Source organism: Procambarus clarkii, chromosome 60 (genome assembly GCF_040958095.1).
Source record: "Procambarus clarkii isolate CNS0578487 chromosome 60, FALCON_Pclarkii_2.0, whole genome shotgun sequence".
NCBI classification, from domain to species: Eukaryota; Metazoa; Arthropoda; class Malacostraca; order Decapoda; family Cambaridae; genus Procambarus; species Procambarus clarkii.
In genome coordinates, this window is record NC_091209.1 from 25,008,768 (window position 1) to 25,027,479 (window position 18,712).

General features: G+C 48.2%; 1 protein-coding gene across 3 annotated transcripts in view; it reads left to right on the forward strand.

Moving 5' to 3' along the window:
• Positions 1-18,712, forward strand: part of LOC138353996 (uncharacterized) — a 117,971-nt gene that overhangs the window by 45,920 nt on the left and 53,339 nt on the right. For all 3 annotated transcript variants that reach the window (XM_069307702.1, XM_069307704.1, XM_069307703.1), the window contains one exon: positions 6,965-7,084. In XM_069307702.1, coding sequence (XP_069163803.1) covers positions 6,965-7,084 — 120 coding nt within the window. The remainder of the gene's footprint in view (positions 1-6,964; positions 7,085-18,712) is intronic.

Below are 18,712 nucleotides of genomic sequence, written 5' to 3' on the forward strand. Positions count from 1 at the left end.
AGTCGACTCAGGGCACTGAAAGCCATGACCTGGAATGGACATGGAGCCTCTATTGCCGTGCTTAAAATGATGTACACAGCCTATGTGCGCTCCGTCATAGACTATGCCGCACCAGTTCTGTGCACCTACTCCCAAAGCGATATGAAAAGGCTTGAAAGCATTCAAAATGAAGCCATGACAATCATTCTTGGAGTTCCAAGAACTGCCAAAACGTCTAATCTACGAGAGGAGTTGTCCCTTCCCAGTGTTAAAAACAGAATTCAGGAGCTAAATGCTAAGCTTGCAATTAGGATAGCCAGAAATCCCCATTACAATGATATTGCTAAGAAAAACTGAGCTCTGTGCTACTTTCAGGGAGAAACAGGAGAAGCAAAAAATGGCATCACAGATCAGTCCGCTACCTCGAAGAGCTTCACCTGCTTGAGCAAGCCCGTGAGCTCCTGCCTGTGGAGAGGTTACCTCCCTGGGAGGATGACTCATGCAAGATCATCATCAATGAAATGGCAACGAAAAAATCCAACATGATACCACAAGAAATGAGGCACAAGTATCTTAAGGAAATTTATAAAGAAGCCGGTGATGAACTAGATCAAATCTACACTGACGGGTCATCTAATCCTGTCAGTGGCAGGGCTGGTGCAGCATACATGGTAATCAAGGATAATACTTTCCAACGCAGAAATGAAGAAAGAGCATGTATTGAGAACTATGCCTCTTCAACACAAGCAGAGCTAACTGCCATTGTTATGGCGTTAAGGTTTCTTGAACGGAACACTAATGGTGCAGTGATTTGCACCGATTCAAAAGCAGCACTGCAAAGCCTAAGTAAAAATCGGGCAGAAAATCTTGCAATAGTCGCTGAAATTAAGAGAGCTGTGAGAGTACTTACTAATCAGGGAAGAGTTATCAAGTTTCTGTGGATCCCCTCCCATGTTGGAATATGTGGGAATGAACGAGCAGATGTGCTGGCTGTTGAAGGCGCTGAAGGAGACCATATTGAATACTTCATACCCAAGACTCTACTACAAATTAGAGGTATTGTCAGGCAACATCACCGTGACAAGGTAACTGAGGGAAGGAGGATAGAAGCACAAACCAGTGAATCTATACGATGGTACAACGTGGTTGCAGCTGGCAATCCCAATCATTATGGCCGAAGAGGACGACGACGAGGGAGAGAATCGGTAATAGCGAGAATCTGTCTTGGATACAAATATCCATGGAGATATGGAATGGAAATAACAGTTGATCAGCGAAGTTGCAGAATCTGTGGTGAGAGTGATGGACACCGCCTTGACCACTATCTACGTGAATGTGAACACCTGAGAGAAATCAGAAGTATGTGTAGAATAATAAACCCCACATTGTTTGAGTTAGAAAAACACTATTTGTCAAATATTGATACTGTTCTTAAAAGATTTCCCCATTTTGCACCCGCAAGATAACGTAAGCTTTTAAGGGTTGATAGATGTTAATCTTCTTGTTTGAGGAGCTGTTCACTTGAGACAGTTAAGCCAAGTCCCAGCTGTGTCTGTGTACAAGTGACAGGATGAACAACCCATCGGGTTTTCTTCCTATTGGGGAGTGTTGTACATGCTGCTATGGCGGTGTGTCCACTCACAAGATGAGTGACGCTGCCCAATAAACTCGCCCCTCAGGGCAAAATTTAAATTAAAAAAAATCTCCTGGGCTCTGTCAGGTCTGCACTTGCAGCTGTGTGTGAGGTCCACTTCCACCACTTCCCTTCCTCATGCATCTCCCTCACGCTGTTGTGTGTTTTGTTTGTGCTTTTTGGCCTTCCTGTTGCCAGGTTTGGGTTCCTGTTTTCCTGGCTTGCCCTGCCTGTGGGCTTTTTCAGGGTCTAGCAGTGTTCCTTCTCTGGGGTCTCGCGTCGGGTCCGTAGTTTCCGCTCTCCTGGCAAGCTTGCTTGCGTTGGGTTTTTTTTGTTTGACAGACGTTCCATCTCCATCTTTGCTGGCTTGGGTTTCCGGCTATGCCTCCTTGGTGGTCGCGCCCGAGATCTTCCCACGGCTCCGCCTCTTCTATGCTTGGATGAACCTTGACGGGGCTGGTTGGGTTCTGACTCGAGTCTCTCACCTTTGGTAGGTGGTCGGGTGGCTTCGTTGTTGGTGTCCCACCTGCGTGCTTTTCTTGGCGGCAGTATAGAGTATTTTGGTGGTCCTTCCTTTTCCTTCTGTCCCTTCTTAGGTGACTGCGTTTATTGGCGTCGGCTTGGCTTTTCTGGTGGGGGTTGGGGGCCGTTGACTTGCCGCATCCTGTCGTCTCGTTTTGTGCGGCACTGGCGGAGCCGCATCGGCTTGCTTTCAGTCTTGGTGTTGCATCTGTGCCGTTCGTAGGCTGTCTCATGCGTTGTTTCACCTCCGGTCTGTTCTTGCGCCGCTTGGGTTGTCCTGGTCTCTGGACAGCGTGCTCTTTCTTCTCCTCGGTTGGTGGTGGCCCCTTCAGTTCGGGTTTGTTTTGACGGCTCTTTTCCTGTTGGCGTTTGCCTCTAGGGCTTGGGTCGCTGAGCTTCTTGCTCTCCTTCGGTCATGGTGTTTGGTTTGTTCGGTTGCAGCCGTCTCTCTTTTCTGGCACGGGGTGAGGCTGCTGCATTCCGGGGGGGGGGGGTCCTTGGTTTGTTGGTGCTTGGTTGGTCGGGCTGGGGGTGTGTTGTGTTTCGTGTTCAGTTGAGGCCCTCCGCTGTTATTTGTGCACCACGGTTTCTGTGTCCTGGGTGCGCTTTGGGTTACTCCTGTTCCGTTCTTCCCTGTTTGTGGGAGGTGTCCCGGGTCATCCGCCGTGTTGTTGCGGCTAGCCAGCCTGTGTTCTTTGCCTGTGCCCGTGGCGTTCGTGGTTTCACTGCTCATGCTGCCGTCTTGGCGGCGTGTCCTTGCTGACTTCGGACATGGGGCTCTTTGGCAGTCGTACAGGTGCCTGGCTGCTCGTTGTCTCGTGTCGTTCCTGGGCTCGTTCGGGCCTGTGTCGCCTTGGGTTGGCGGTTGCAGCCAGTTGTCTTGCTTTCCATTGAGGGGTGTTTCCGTTCTCCTCCCGGATCCGTCCCTTTGACTTTCCTCTGTGGGTAGTTAGCTCCAGGGAGCCGACAGGGCTCCCCCCAAAAAACCAGCGTTGAATGTAATGAAACGCCATTTTCTGGGTGTGACCCGGAGGCTCTCCGGCAACCCTCCCTCCCTCCGGTCGGCGTTTTTTTTGCGTGTTTGACATCCAGCCTCAGAACTGATGGGTGGATAGCCGGCATGAGAGGTCTGGGGTTCCCCCTTCCCCCTCTCGGGGAGGGGGGGAGCGGCGCAGACAGCGGCGCGGTGACATGTGACATCATACTTGTTTGCTTGTTTTCTGTTGGGGAGTTCTATCCACTAGTTCGGCTTTTCGTAACAATTTTCACCAGAATAGGGGTTTGTTTTGGGATGCTTACCTTTCTGGATGTTTGACTCGGTCGATGGCAGCCGTAGAATGCTTCCAACCACACGGGGTTTCTATAGGCCATTGCTCCCCTTTCCTCTCTGAGGGGGCCAGGTTTTGGCCGTGGTCCCCGGTAGGCCCTAAGAACTCCATATACGTGACTGATGCCAAAGTCTGACATTAGCATATCAGCCTGGTATAGCTCCTTGGAGCCTCCGGATCACACCCAGAAAATGGCGTTGCATTACATTCAACGCTGGTTTTTTGCACCAATATTGGACATTCAGAGGTCATTGACACAGTGGTAGTCATTAAAGCAGTTGACAGCACACCAAGGGACAGCACATGCTTCACACCATGTTTGCACCAGTTTACGTTTCTGTGGTCTCATTTGTGTGGGTTTACAAACTATGCACGCACGCTGGCCTATTGCACGCTTTCCAATTGGTGGTAGATATTTTAGTATGTGTACTTGAAAGGCCTCCATGTAAGTGAGCCTGGGTGTAGCATCATGGTGCAATACTGGGTTCTGAATGAGTCTTTGTATGCCTGGAATGTCTTTGCCAAACTTTGTTACTATGTCACAACTGTAAAACTAAATGTACGGAAAGTTGGTTTATGACCTGTTTTCACCAGATACATATTGAAACTGTTCAGTATGGTTACATCAACAAGATCTATCTCTTGAGGTTATCTTGAGATGATTTCGGGGCTTTAGTGTCCCCGCGGCCCGGTCCTCGACCAGGCCTCCACCCCCAGGAAGCAGCCCGTGACAGCTGACTAACACCCAGGTACCTATTTTACTGCTAGGTAACAGGAGCATAGGGTGGAAGAAACTCTGCCCATTGTTTCTTGCCGGTGCCTGGGATCGAACCCGGGACCACAGGATCACAAGTCCAGCATGCTGTCCGCTCGGCCGATCGGCTTCCCTTGGAGCCGGAGATGGAAAAACATTTTTTTCATCCACCTCAATGTTTTCCGTACACACTTGACAGTGTCCACCATCATCTCACATTTATCAACCAAACTCATGTGGCAATTGTGTTGCCACATGAGTGTTCAAAACATTGTGTCAATTACACATAATCAACCATTATTGGAGCAAACACCAGACTGTTCCAACACCATTGTATGGGAAATATATGTCTCGAGACATACTTTTGATACTCCTCAGATGTCTTCATTTTGCAAGTAATGAAGACGAGACACAGGATGATAGGCTTTGTAGGGTGAGGCACGTTCTGAATCAACTTATTGGAAAGTTCAGAGATTGCTACGTACTAGCTCAGAAGCTTGTGATTGATGAATCCCTTGTCCTTTTCAAAGGACGTGCTGCCTTCAAGCAGTATATTCCCTCCAAACGCCATAGATTTGGATTGAAATTCTTTGTACTCTGTAACACTGAATCAGGAATGGTGTTACACATGATAATGTATTCAGGTACAAATGTAGACATTCCTGGTAATGAAAAACATGGCTTCTCAGGTAGTGTGGTGAAGTCACTGCTTGCACCATGTCTGAACAAGGGTCACATATTATACACAGATAACTATTATGCAAATCCCCTTGCTAACTAGGTTCTTGCTTGATAATAGAAGTGGAATATGTTACAGAGTAAAGGCAAAACGAAGGGAAATGTCAGTGTTTGACAATGCTATTCAGGTAGGTGCAATAGGTACTCTGAGAGAGAACTCTATCAACATCAAAGGCCCAAGACTGTTCAACATGCTTCCACTACACATAAGGGGCATAACTGGCCAACCCTCACAGTGTTCGAGAGAGAACTTGACAAGCACCTTCAAAGGATACCTGATCAACCAGGCTATAACTCTCACGTCAGGCTGTGAGCATCTGCGTCCAACAGCTTGGCTGACAAGTCCACCAACCAGGAGGCCTGGTTGACGACCGGGTCACAGGGACGCTAAGCCCCGAAATCATTTCAAGGTAACCTCAAGGTGATGTGATTGCCAGCCAAGAAAAACTGGTGGAATGCTTTCTGTGTGATGGAAAGACAGGCATGAAGTGAATATGTTGACCACTATTCACACTGGTATAATGGTGGACAGTGGCAAAGTGAACAGAACCACCAGACAAATAATATATAAGTCAGATTGTGTTATGGGCTGCAACATAAACATTCGTTTGGTGGATAAATGTGATATGATGGTAGGGGCAGTCGAGTTTATACGTAAAATAGTGAAGTGGACCAATAGGATATTTTTCCACCTTGTTGACGTAACAATGCTAAACAGTTACAATATGTATCATGTGAAAATAGGTAGTAAACCACATTTCCATGCATTTAGTTTTCAAGTTGTGATACAATTACTAATAAAGTTTGGCAAAGAAATCCCTGGCATACAAAGACCCATTCAGAACCAAGTATTGCACCATGCTCCCACACCTAGGCTTGCTTACTGGGAAACCTTTTAGGTACACAAAATAAAAATAATTATGACCAACTGGAACGTGTGCAGTAGGCCAGCATGAGTGCATTATGTGTAAGACCACACAAAAAAGGCCACAAAAACGTAAATTGGTGCGAACATTGTGTCCAGCGTGTGCCATCCCTTTGTGCTATGTCGACTGTTTCAAAGAGTAACACACTCTCCAAGACTTCAAAATGTCCAATAATGGTGCAAAAACATGTACATATATTTAGATTTAGATTTTTTATTCAGGTAAAGGTACATACATTGAAGATGAGTTACAAACATAATGTTGGAATTTAAAGATAGAGCTAATACATACAATACCTAAAGCCACTAGGAAGCATAGCGTTTTGGGCAACGTTATGTTACCATATATTACATATTAAATGACATATTAAATGACATATTAAATGAGTGAGTGTATATATTGAAAGAAAAATCATAATACATTTTATATTTCCTGAAAAATACATTATTTTGTTGCACATATCTGTGACACTAATATGTGTGTGTATTGAATTTATGACAGTTGTATTATAATACATCAGGTAGCAATATATTGAACAATGTCAGTGACAAAAAATGGTTGTAAAATATGGTGTAGATAATGTAAATGATGCCGCAAAAATAAATTTGCGGCAACTCAGGAGGCTTGAATGCCGCGACGCCTTGGGGACGCACCACGCTCTACCAACTTCTCGGCTCATTTACCTTATTGGTAAGTACAATTAATTTTTTTCCTGTACTCTGGGAACATAAGTGAACACTTTTAAGACAATTTTTTTTTTTTTAATTTTTTGTTTTTGCGCTTAGCAGTGTTGAAGGCCATTAGGCCCATAGCAGCATAAGGGTTCAGCAGGGTAGTGGACATCCCAATTAACATTTTGTCATTTTACTGATGTAATTTTTTTTTTATTTTTTTATTATTATTATTTTCTACCACAAACGTGGCCACACATTTACAATGCTAACCAGCATATATACATTTTCTTCTGTCCTCCATGGACAGGGTTAGAGATGTGTTAAACATATAGTTCAATAAACCCTTGAACTGATGTAATAATACTGATACTCTTGTATGCAAAATTAACTTTCCTGATCTGTATTCACAGGAAATGGAAACAACCCCTGTTCATATTACCAAGAAGAGAAGAAAGAAGAAATCTGACACAGATTCCTGTGGGAAGCCGAAGAATTTAGTCTGCACTGTTTGTAAGGAGAGATTTGTTGGAGTAAGTTCTGGCTAGCACATTTTACCCTATGACTAAATCATTTAGTGATATTGTATGTAACTATGTATCCCTGCCAGGATACCTTTGTTGATATCACATTTGCCTGCTTACTGAACCGAGATTTGTGTTAATTCGGTAGATTTAAACACAAGTAGGATGACATTATGGACACAGTACCACAGAAAATCTTTCAAGTACAGTACAGTAGTGTCTTTAGGATTATGGACTTAATGAAGAATATTAAATCTAGGTCAGTATAACAGATATTTTATTCATGAAAACTCAAACCCGTTTCAAACCCTCCCAAACCCTTGTTTGGCATCACCCATTCCTGCAAAAGGAGGAATACTGCCAACAGCAAGTAGGCCTGCCGGGCTACCATCACCAGGTGGCAGCACTATACCTACCTTTCAGTATCCCTAGTCCAAGCCACTCCACTTTTATCCTTGCACTGTCCCATGTCACTCTGCAAGGAAAAAGTGTATATCGGTCAATTTTGCCTTGGTATCACTTCCCAAAGTTCAGAAGAGTTTAATCTGTTTTCACTGTTCTGGACCTTTGAATTCTATGCTGAAAGCTTATGTTTGTGCAGCACATATATTATATATTATATATATATATATATATATATATATATATATATATATATATATATATATATATATATATATATATACATATTATATATATAATGTATATATATATATATATATATATAATGTATATATATATATATATAATGTATATATATATATATATGTATGTATATATTATATATATATATATATACATATACATACATATGCATACATATACATATACATACATATACATATACATATATACACAGTGGTACCTCGGAACACGAGTGTCCCTGTATGCGAGTTTTTCGGAATACGAGCCGGATTTCCTCGGAAAATGTGTCTCGGAAGGCGAGGCTTACCTCGGAACACGAGTTTGTTGATACGCGTTCAGACCGACCTAGCGCGTGGTGGTACGGCGATCGTTGCCACTCCACCCCTCAGTTTACCATTGTCTCCCGCACAGTGACTATCCCTCCTGAATTCTTCACAAGGTTTTACAGTTTTATGTCGGTTTTCTGGGGGGAGCCCCGTCGGCTCCCCGGAGCTATCCCAGGCTGATATGCTAATGTCAGACTTTGGCATCAGTCATGTGTATGGAGTTCTTAGGCCTACCGGGGACCACGGCCAGAACCGGGCCCCCTCAGAGAGGCAAGGGGAGCAATGGCCTATAGAAGCCCCCGTGTAGTTGGAAGCATTCTATGTCTGCCATCGACCGGAACAGGCACCCAGAAAGGTAAGCGCCCCAAAACAAACCCCTATTCTGGTTAAAATTGCTACCTAATACCGAACTAGTGGATAGAACTCCCCAACCGAAAACAAGCAAATTAGTGTGACGTCACACACTGCCGCGCCGCTGTCTGCGCAGCTCCCCCCTCCCCGGGAGGGGGAAGGGGGAGCCCCAGACCCCCCGCGCCGGCTACCCACACCTCAGTTCTTGAGGCTGATGATATAGGCGATGGTCGTGTGCTCTGGCTCCGGTGTCGCTACTGCACTGTGCTTTGAGTGTGGTGTTAGTTTTGTGGGTGCGAGAGCCAGGAGTTATCTTCAGTACTCGGGCTGCATGCGCCTAGGGCTGCCTTCCCTAGGTGCCCTGTAAGTACTGCCCTTGGGGCTTGGGGCCACCTTCCACAGGCTCCTCGGGGTCTGCCTCTGCTGGTCCGTTTTACCTTTCGGTTTTTCGGCCGCCTGTTGGGCTCTTGGGTGTTCTGTTCTCCCTTGTTACCGGCAGGTAAGAGGCAGTTTGCACTGGTAGGGGCGCAGGGTGCTGCTCAGCTTGTAATTCCCGACATCGCGGCCGGCTCTGTTCCTTGGGGTTCGCTGTCCTCTTGCGGGGTTTTGTTTTTCTTTTTGTTTTTGCCTGGTGGGGGGTTCTGTCATTTTATTCAGTTTGTTTTTGCCCTTCCACTGTTCTCCTCGGTGGCGCCCCCTGCTAGGTCCCCGTGAGTGTACACGTCCCTGGGGTTCAGCTTTAGAAGTTTGCTTGGTAGTTTTGGGCGCCGGTTTGCAGCACCCTGCCTGGGACTACCTGAGCGCGAGTCCTCTTAAAGTAAACGCTCAGGACCCTGGGAATCCCCTAGGGGGCGCGTGGGTCCGATGGATGTGACCCCGGGGTCCCCACTCGCTGTGTGCGAGTTTGAGGGTTGCTCGGTCCCCTTGTCTCAGGGTGACCCTCATTGTTTTTGCCTCTGCCACGCTGCCTGTTGGGTCAGTGATACTTTCGACCCTGAGTCCTGTGAGTGTTGCTGCTTGCTTGTGACTCAATTTACCCAATCCTCTGATGATTCTATTCGGGTACAGGCGGCACGTGCGTTGCAGTCTAGGTTTCGTCTGTTGCAACGCGCTCGGTTGGTTGCTTCCCCGGATGCCCCGGGGCTGCCCCGCTTTGCTTTTCGAGACCCGGACTTGGGGGTGGGGGTCGCTTCGATCCTGGTTCAGTCCGCACCTCCTCGTCCTTCCCCTTCTGTTCGTTCTGGTCCCCCGCCCCTGCTTCCGGCCCCGAAGCGTCTGAGGGTTTCGGGGTCGGAGCAGGGGTTACTTGATCTCGAGACTCGGGCAGCTTCGGGGGTTGCCCCTTCCGGGGGGGCGGCAGAGGCATTCGAGTCTTGTCTCCCGGCCGAAGCTTCAGGGTCTGACCAGTGGGCCCCCCTTCCTCCAGCTTTTCCGGCTGCTCCGTCCTTGTCTTGTGGGGTCGGGGCTTGGGGAGAGGACTCGGCCTCGGGTCCTGTGGTGACGGACCTCGAGGCTGGGGAGGGGCTGATTTGGGGGCCTTGGGCCCCGCTGGACCCCGCCTGGGTTTTTCTTCCCACTGAGCGGGGCTTATTGTTACAAGGAGTGGGGTTTTCTTTCCCCCCCTCTGCGTACGAGTTGGATTTGGTGTCGGCCCCTCCCCGGGTACGGTTCCGTGTTCCCCCGGGTACGTCGGTTCCGTCCTTCCGGAGGTTTTCGGCTTATCGCATCCAACCTGGTGTGGTGCGAGCGGCCTTTGCAGCTTACCTCCTGCGTGACCCGGATTATGCCTCGGAAATGGATCCGTCCACGTTCAGGTTTGGGACTTCGTTCCCTTTCTGGCTCCGTTACGAGGTTCCGGAGTCATCCTGGCTAGCAGACTGCCCCTTGTTTGGTCTGGATTCCTGGCATTCCTTCTGTCGTTCCCGCACGCTGGAGTGGCGGGAAGCTTCCACGGTGCTTCAGGTTTTCCTGGGGGGTGAACTTGAGTACCTGAATGAGTGCTTGTTTGCCCCTGCCCTTCCCCGCGATGTGGGCGTTATTCAGCTCCATGTGCAGGTTCCCTCCCTTTCGGCGGCGCTCGTGGCGGAGGACTTGCGCGCTCGGGGCCTTTTGTGTTCGGCCTTGCGGTTCTTTTCCCTCCTGGAGCTGTCTTCGGATTGGCTCGTGGAGGATGTGGGGACGCTTGGGTCCGTCCCGGGGTCCGGCACCTTGTCCTCGGCTGCGCGTTCGTCGGCTGCCTTGTTGAAGCTGTTCACGCCGATTTTGCGGGATGCGGTTTCCCTGTTCTATGCTTCCCGTCTCGCGTGTCGGCAGGCGGTGCTGGGTTCCTCCGTGGAATCTGCTTGGGCTCTGGCTCTTAGGCGTTCTTCACCTTTTTGTCCTCTCCTGTTTGGGGAGTCGGCCGTGGCGCAGTTTATTCAGGCTGCGTCGGCGGCTTGTCGTCCGATGTCGGACTTGTTGGTTTTCCGGGGGTCCCGGGGTGGGTCTTCCCGGAAAGGTCGTGCCAGGGCACGGGGTTCCTCTCGTCGTGGTAGGCCTCTGGTGTCAGGTTTGGGGTTGGCTCCTCCTGCGGACCCTCCCTCGTCTGGTCGGCGCGGTGTTCGCGCTGTGCGGGGTTCTGGGTCTCGTAAGGGTCGCCGGCCCTTTCGCGGTTTGCCCCTTTGACGGGGCGATGGGGGGGCGGCTTGCGCTGTTCGCCCGCGCCTGGTCCCACGATTCGTGGGCCTTTCGGGTCGTGTCTCGCAGCCTGCGGTGGCGTTGGGTGGCCCCTCCCCCCTTTGGGGGGTCGGGGCTGGCGGGGCAGGCTTCTTCCCCTGCGCTCTGTCGAGTCGTCTTGGAGTGGGTACGCTTGGGCGTCGTCGAAACGACGTCGTCCCTCAGATGGGTTTCCCGTCTGTTTCCGGTTCCGAAACGGGACTGCGCGGACCTGCGGTTCATTCTGGACTTGTCCCGTCTGAACCCCTGGGTTCATTGCCCCTCCTTTCGGATGACTACGCTGTCTCAGGTTCGGCTCCTCTTGGAGCCGGGTGCTTGGATGGTGTCCCTGGACCTCCGGGACGCTTATTGGCATGTCCCGGTTCATCCGCGGTTCAGGGACTGGCTCGGTTTTGTAGTGGGGCGTCTGAGTTACCGCTTTCGTTGTCTCCCGTTCGGGTTGAACCTGGCACCTCGCGTGTTCACACGCCTTACACGGGTTGTGGTGGCTCGTTTGCGTCTCCTAGGTGTTCGGGTGTTGGCCTACCTCGACGACTGGCTGGTTTGGGCTCCCAGCCAGTCCGCTTGCTTGCTAGCCAGGGATTTGGTTCTTTCCCAGCTCGCCGGGTTCGGGTTCTTGGTGAACTGGAGGAAGTCCCATCTGGTTCCCTCTCAGGTTCGGACTTGGCTGGGTCTCGTGTGGGACTCTCGGACCGCCTCCTTGTCTCTCCCTCCGGAGTCTCTCCTGCGGCTGCGGTCCCGCCTTCGTCTGTTTCTGGAGGGCCCTCGGGTCACCCGGCGGTTGCTCGAGGGGCTGTGCGGGAGCCTGAACTTCGCGATGGTGGTCTACCCGCTGGGTCGGGTTTGGCTTCGACGGCTGTTCTGGTTCCTTCGGGGTTCCCCCTTCCGCCTCTCTCGCGATCGCAGAGTTCGACCCCCGGGGGACTTGCGTCGGTTGCTGCGTCACCGACTTCCTCTTCGGGTTTTTCGGGGTTCAGTGCCTTGGCGCCTACCCGAGCCCTCGCTCGATGTGTACACGGATGCGTCGTCTCTCGGCTGGGGTTTTGTGACCAGTGCTCACCAGGCCGGCCAGGGGCGTTGGGATCCGTCCTTCCGTCGAGCTCACAGTACGGTGCGGGAGTTCGCGGCAGTGTGGTTTGCTCTGGGGAGGATTCGGGTGGCCCGCGGATCGACGATTCGGCTCCATTCGGACTGCTCTCCGGTGGTTCATTGCCTGAACCGCGGGGGTTCGATGCGGTCCTTGTCTCTTTGGGGTTGGTCGCTTCGGGTGACTCGTCTGCTGAGTTCTCGGGGTTTGGCTCTCCTGGCGGTTCACGTACGGGGCGTGTCCAACGTCTTGGCCGACGCCCTGTCTCGCTTCGTTCCCCTCTCCACGGAGTGGACGGTCGACGACGAGTCCTTCCGTTGGCTTTGCCAGACGTTCGGGCGCCCCGAGGTGGACCTCTTCGCGTCGGCGTGGTCGCGGCGTCTTCCCGTTTATGCGGCGCCCTTCCCCGATTGCGAGGCCGTCGGGGTCGATGCCTTTCGGCTCGACTGGTCGAGGTGGGGGTTCCTGTACCTCTTTCCCCCAGTTCGGCTGTTGCTCCAGGTCCTGACTCGCTTAGAGACTTACCAGGGGAGAGTTGTCCTTCTGGCCCCTTGGTGGCCGGCCCAGCCTTGGTTTCAGGCGCTGGTTGCTCGGTGTCCGAACCCGAGGGTTTTCCCGCGGCTCCGCCTCTTTCAGCAGATTGGGCCGGTACGTCACGTAGCTGGTTCGATCTTCTCCTCGAGTCTTCGCGTATGGTTTTTTTGACTCGAGTCTATCATCATCTCTATGGTGATCAGGTGGCCTCCTTGTTGGTGTCCCACCTGAGGGCTTCTTCTCGGCGGCAGTATGAAGTTTCCTGGCGGTCCTTCCGTTTCTTTTTGCGTCTTCGTCGTGTTAGCTCCTTGTCTGTTCGGGTGGTCTTGTCCTTCCTCTCGTGGTTGTTTCAGGACCGTCATCTTATGCCTAACACTGTCGCTTCGTATCGTGCGGCGCTGGCGGAGCCGCTTCAGCTTGCTTTCGGTATCGATGTTACGTCTGCGCCGTTTCGCAAGCTGTCTCGTGCATTGTTTCACCTCCGGCCTGCTCATGCGTCGCCTGAGCCGTCCTGGTCTTTGGACAGAGTGCTCGCTTTCCTTTCATCTCCTCGTTTCGTTGTGGCCCCTTCGGTCCAGGATTGTTTTTCCAAGGCACTTTTCTTGTTGGCTTTGGCCTCTGGGGGTCGGGTAGGGGAGCTTCATGCTCTCCTCCGGCGCAGGGGTTTCTGCTCTTTTGGTCGTGGTGATAGTTTTGTTCGTTTGCAGCCGTCTCCTTCTTTTCTGGCGAAGATTGAGACTGCTGCGTTCCGGAGGGGTCCATGGGTGGTTGATGCTTGGTTGGTCAGGCCGGGGGTGCATCATGTTTTGTGTCCGGTTGCGGCGCTTCGCCGTTATTTGCGCGCCACAGCTTCTGTGTCCGGGGACGCGCTGTGGGTTGATCCGGTTTCCCTTCTTCCCTGTTCGCGGGTTCGGGTCTCTCAGGTCGTCCGCAGGGTTATTAGGTCTAGCCAGCCTGCGGTCTATCCCCGTGCCCATGACGTTCGTAAGTTCGCGGCTCTTGCTGCCGTCTTTGGGAATATGTCTTGGTCTGATATTCGGGCGCGGGGATTTTGGCGGTCGAACAGGGTCCTGGCTGCTCGTTACCTTGTGAATGTCCCTGGCCCTCGTCGGGCCTGTGTTGCTTTGGGTCGGCGGTTGCAGCCAGTTGTCTCGGCTTCGAGTTGAGGGGTGAGCGACGACCGCCTCCCGGGTAAGTCCCTCTTTTTCTGTCTGTGGGTAGTTAGCTCCGGGGAGCCGACGGGGCTCCCCCCAGAAAACCAGCGTTGAATGTAATGAAACGCCATTTTCTGGGTGAGTCCCGGAGGCTCCCCGGCATCCCTCCCTCCCTCCGGTCGGCGGTTTTTCGCGTTTTTGACATCCAGCCTCAAGAACTGAGGTGTGGGTAGCCGGCGCGGGGGGTCTGGGGCTTCCCCTTCCCCCTCCCGGGGAGGGGGGAGCTGCGCAGACAGCGGCGCGGCAGTGTGTGACGTCACACTAATTTGCTTGTTTTCGGTTGGGGAGTTCTATCCACTAGTTCGGTATTAGGTAGCAATTTTAACCAGAATAGGGGTTTGTTTTGGGGCGCTTACCTTTCTGGGTGCCTGTTCCGGTCGATGGCAGACATAGAATGCTTCCAACTACACGGGGGCTTCTATAGGCCATTGCTCCCCTTGCCTCTCTGAGGGGGCCCGGTTCTGGCCGTGGTCCCCGGTAGGCCTAAGAACTCCAAACACATGACTGATGCCAAAGTCTGACATTAGCATATCGGCCTGGGATAGCTCCGGGGAGCCTCCGGGACTCACCCAGAAAATGGCGTTTCATTACATTCAACGCTGGTTTTTTGGCCATTTGAGCATAAAAGTTGTTATTATATATCTCGCCATGGGTCTCAAGAAAGCCATTGATAAGGTTCAACCTAAGAAAATAGCTGTGAGTAGAGGCAGTAGAGGATGTCCCTTCTTGATTAAGAAAATGTGTGAAGTATGGGAAGAACTGCAAAGTTTTGTTGAAAAAACTCACCTAGATAAAGCTGTAGCAGGCCGTTGCATTGGCCTTTTAAATGACAATGTGATGTCTTGCTACAGACAAGTGTTAAAATGTAGGGAAAAACAAGTGTCTTTAGACAGATTCTTAGTAAGACAAACAAGTCCTAGTGGTATGCAGGCAAAATGTGCCAGTGTGTGCTCACCAGTGAAGTCCTCACTGCCTGATGTGATAATGGAAGGGGACTCCCCTTCCAAACAGTAACTCCTCTCCTCCTCCCCCCTCCTCACCATCTTTCATACGCCTACAGCATTCAACAGCAAGGCAAGTAATAGCTTTAACATGGTTTTGTAGGTTTATTTAGATGAATTAGGTATAAAAATTTAGTTTGATGTGGGGTTTTTGGGGTAGTCAGGAACGGATTAATTCATTTCCCATTATTTCTTATGGGGAAATTAGCTTCGGAATACGAGTTTTCGGAATACGAGCCGTCTCCAGGAACGGATTAAACTCTTAAACTGAGGTACCCCTGTATATATATATCATACCTAGTAGCCAGAACGCACTTCTCGGCCTAATATGCAAGGCCCAATTTGCCTAATAGGCCGAGTAATTTTCTTTATTTTCAATAAATTGTTTCCAATTGGTTTATTTTAAATATTATTATTATATTACATTAAGAACATGAATTATTGATTTAGTTTCATTAGTTTAGGTTAGAGTAAGATAAGTTAGGTAGGGTTGGTTAGGTTCGGTCATATATCTACGTTTGTTTTAACTGAAATTTAAAAAAAATGGTTCATACATAATGAAATAAATAGCTTTATCATTTCATAAGAAAAAAATTTGAAAATTTTTGAAACTACGGAAATCTTGGCTTATTAGGCAAACTGGGCTCTGCATAGTAGGCAAAGAACTGCGTTTTGGCTACTAGGTACAACACTTATCCCAAGTTCTTTCCCAAGAGGCAGACAAGAGGAGCTCCAGCATATTTCAACAATCCTAAGTGTTGTAATACAGGATGATGATAGTGAGTGGTGTCCCAGAGAACATAAAGGTATGGTGCTTTTGAAAATAGGTGAGATAACAGGAATGTGCCAAGGGAAGTGAAAAATTGGATGAGAAAAAGTTGCCCTAGTGTTTCCAGTGCAGAGAAGAACATTCAAGATGGCCGCCGGCAAGAGGAAATACAAAACAGAGCTTGATTTTGCTGCATTCAGTGAAGAAAGCATTGAGATAACCAGTCTATACAACAAGTTGGTAAAATTAGATAATATAGTGACCTCTCATGTAGAAATAATTAGTAAATTGAAAGAAAGTAATGACCATTTAAAAATAAAATAATAAATATTTAAATAGTCTTGAGGGTTTAGTGAAAGACTTGCGCAAGGATAAGAATCAATTGGAAACAAATTGCAAAGCCATGGAAGAAGAAAATAAACTCTTAAAAATAGCTTTGGAAGAAGTTAAAGTAAATTTAAACATAAATGACTACAATAGGTTAGGTAAGGAAATTCAACAGGAGAAACAGCTTTTGTCAGCACAGAGGGAGGAAGTTACACAGGGAATAGAAGAGTGCAAGAAAGATATGCAATTCACCTATGCACAAGTGGCCAAGGAGAAGGAAAAAATTGAAGAAGCAGTAAAGGAAGTCAAACACTGCAGCAACAAAGATAAAACAAACATTAGGCTGGAAGTGAGAAAAGAATTGGCATCTAACCCGAAGTTGGTGCAAAATACAGTTGATCGGAGTAAGTCCCTGATCATTTTTGGCTGCAAAGAAAAGGAGATAACATCTAGGTCAGAAAGAGCTGTAGAAGACGCAAAAGTAGTAGATAAAATTGTTGGCCTCATGGAAGGTCTTACAACCATAGAGAATGTGTGCGACTACAGGAGAATAGGCAGATATGTAAAAGGGAAAGACCGACCTTTGAGGATCACCCTAAATGGTGCCAAACAGATGGAAGAAGTACTAAGGAATGCTAGAAAATTACAAAGTGATGAGGATGGGAAAGTGTGGTCGTTAAGACGAGATCTTTCAAAAGAAGATAGAGAGAAGCTGAAACTCAACCTCGCCGAGGCAAAACGTTTAAATGAGAGCAGGAATGAAGAAGAAATAAATTTTTTTTTTCTAGAAAGTGATAGGGGTAGGCAGACCAGTAAAGTGGTACATAAAGGCAAACCAACAAAATCATTAGAGAGAGGAGGAGTGAAAAATAAGAGGGGGAACAAGTTCCTGAAGACTGCATACACCAACATAGATGGAGTAAGATCGAAGATACTGGAGTTAAGTGATGTAATACAGCTGCAGACACCAGACATTGTTGCACTCACGGAGACAAAACTTGAAGATGTTATTTTAAATGAGGTCATATTCCCAAGAGGCTACTCAATTTGGAGACGGGACAGAAAAATTAGGAAAGGTGGTGGCGTTGTTGTGCTGGTGAAAGAACACCTAAAGGTGAAGGAAATAATGACTGCCAATCCACAAGAAGTTGACATAATAGCACTAGAGATCTGCCATGAGGATGATAAACTATTGATCATAAATGCATATAGTCCACCGCCAAGCACCACATGGTGAAAGGAGGAGCTAGATAGTAAACGAGAAGGTCTTATAACAATAATGAGAGAGATCATAGCGAGAGCGGATACCGATAGTTCTAAACTGTTGATAGTCAGCGACTTCAACTTGAAATCCATAGACTGGGAAGCATATGAAGCTAAAACAGAAGATTTTTTGACCTGTAAATTTGTAGACCTCATCCTGGAAACATTCTTGTATCAACATGTTAAACAAGCTACGAGGATGAAGGAAGGGGACGTTCCCTCCATGCTAGATTTGATATTCACCAGGAAGGAGGAAGAAATATTTGACATTCAGTACCTTCCTCCCTTGGGTAAAAGTGACCATGTCTTTTTGGGAATAAAGTATGCAATGTGTTATAATCTGGAAGAAAATATGAAGGTTGATGAAATTGAAAAACCAGACTTTAGGAGAGGACATTATGGCAACTTTAGAAATTTTTTTAGTAAGTATAATTGGACAGACTTGTTGATAGGCAAGGAAGTGAATGAGATGTATGTCAAGTTTTGTGAAATATATGATAAAGGCACAAAAAAATTTATACCAAAACAGAGATGCAGAACTAGGAAACAGGACTGGTTAAACAGAAATTGCGAGAGGGCCAGAGACCAAAAGACACAAAAATGGAATCAATACAGGAAGAGGCCAAACCCTCAAACATACCAGCGATACAAAGATGCGAGAAACAACTACACGGCAGTGAGGAGAGAGGCAGAAAGAAATTTTGAAAAAGGGATTGCAGACAAATGTAAAACAAAACCAGGTCTATTCTATAAATTCATAAACAACAAATTGCAGGTAAAGGATAATATTCAGAGGTTGAAAATGGGAAATAGATTCACGGAAAATGAAAAGGAAATGTGTGAAACATTAAACGAAAAGTTCGAAAGTGTGTTTGTACAAAATGAAATCTTCAGGGAACCAGATCCAATAAGAATTCCAGAGAACAACATAGAGCACATAAAGGTGTCTAGAGACGAAGTGGAAAAAAATACTCAAGGAGCTAAATAAGAACAAAGCAGTTGGTCCAGATGGAGTTTCACCATGGTTCTGAGAGAATGTGCACCTGAGCTCAGTATTTCACTTCAACTGATTTTTCAGGCATCCCTGTTTACAGGAGTTGTAGCTGTTGTGTGGAAAAAGGCTAACATAGTTCCAATCTACAAAAGTGGAAGCAGGGAAGACCCCCCTTAATTATAGACCAGTATCCTTGACAAGTGTAATAGTCAAAATATTGGAAAAAATAATTAAAACTAAATGGGTAGAACACCTGGAGAGAAATCATATAATATCAGACAGACAGTATGGTTTTCAGTCTGGAAGATCCTGTGCATCGAATTTACTCAGTTTCTATGATCGAGCCACAGAGATTTTACAGGAAAGAGATGGTTGGGTTGACTATATCTATCTGGACCTAAAAAAGGTTAC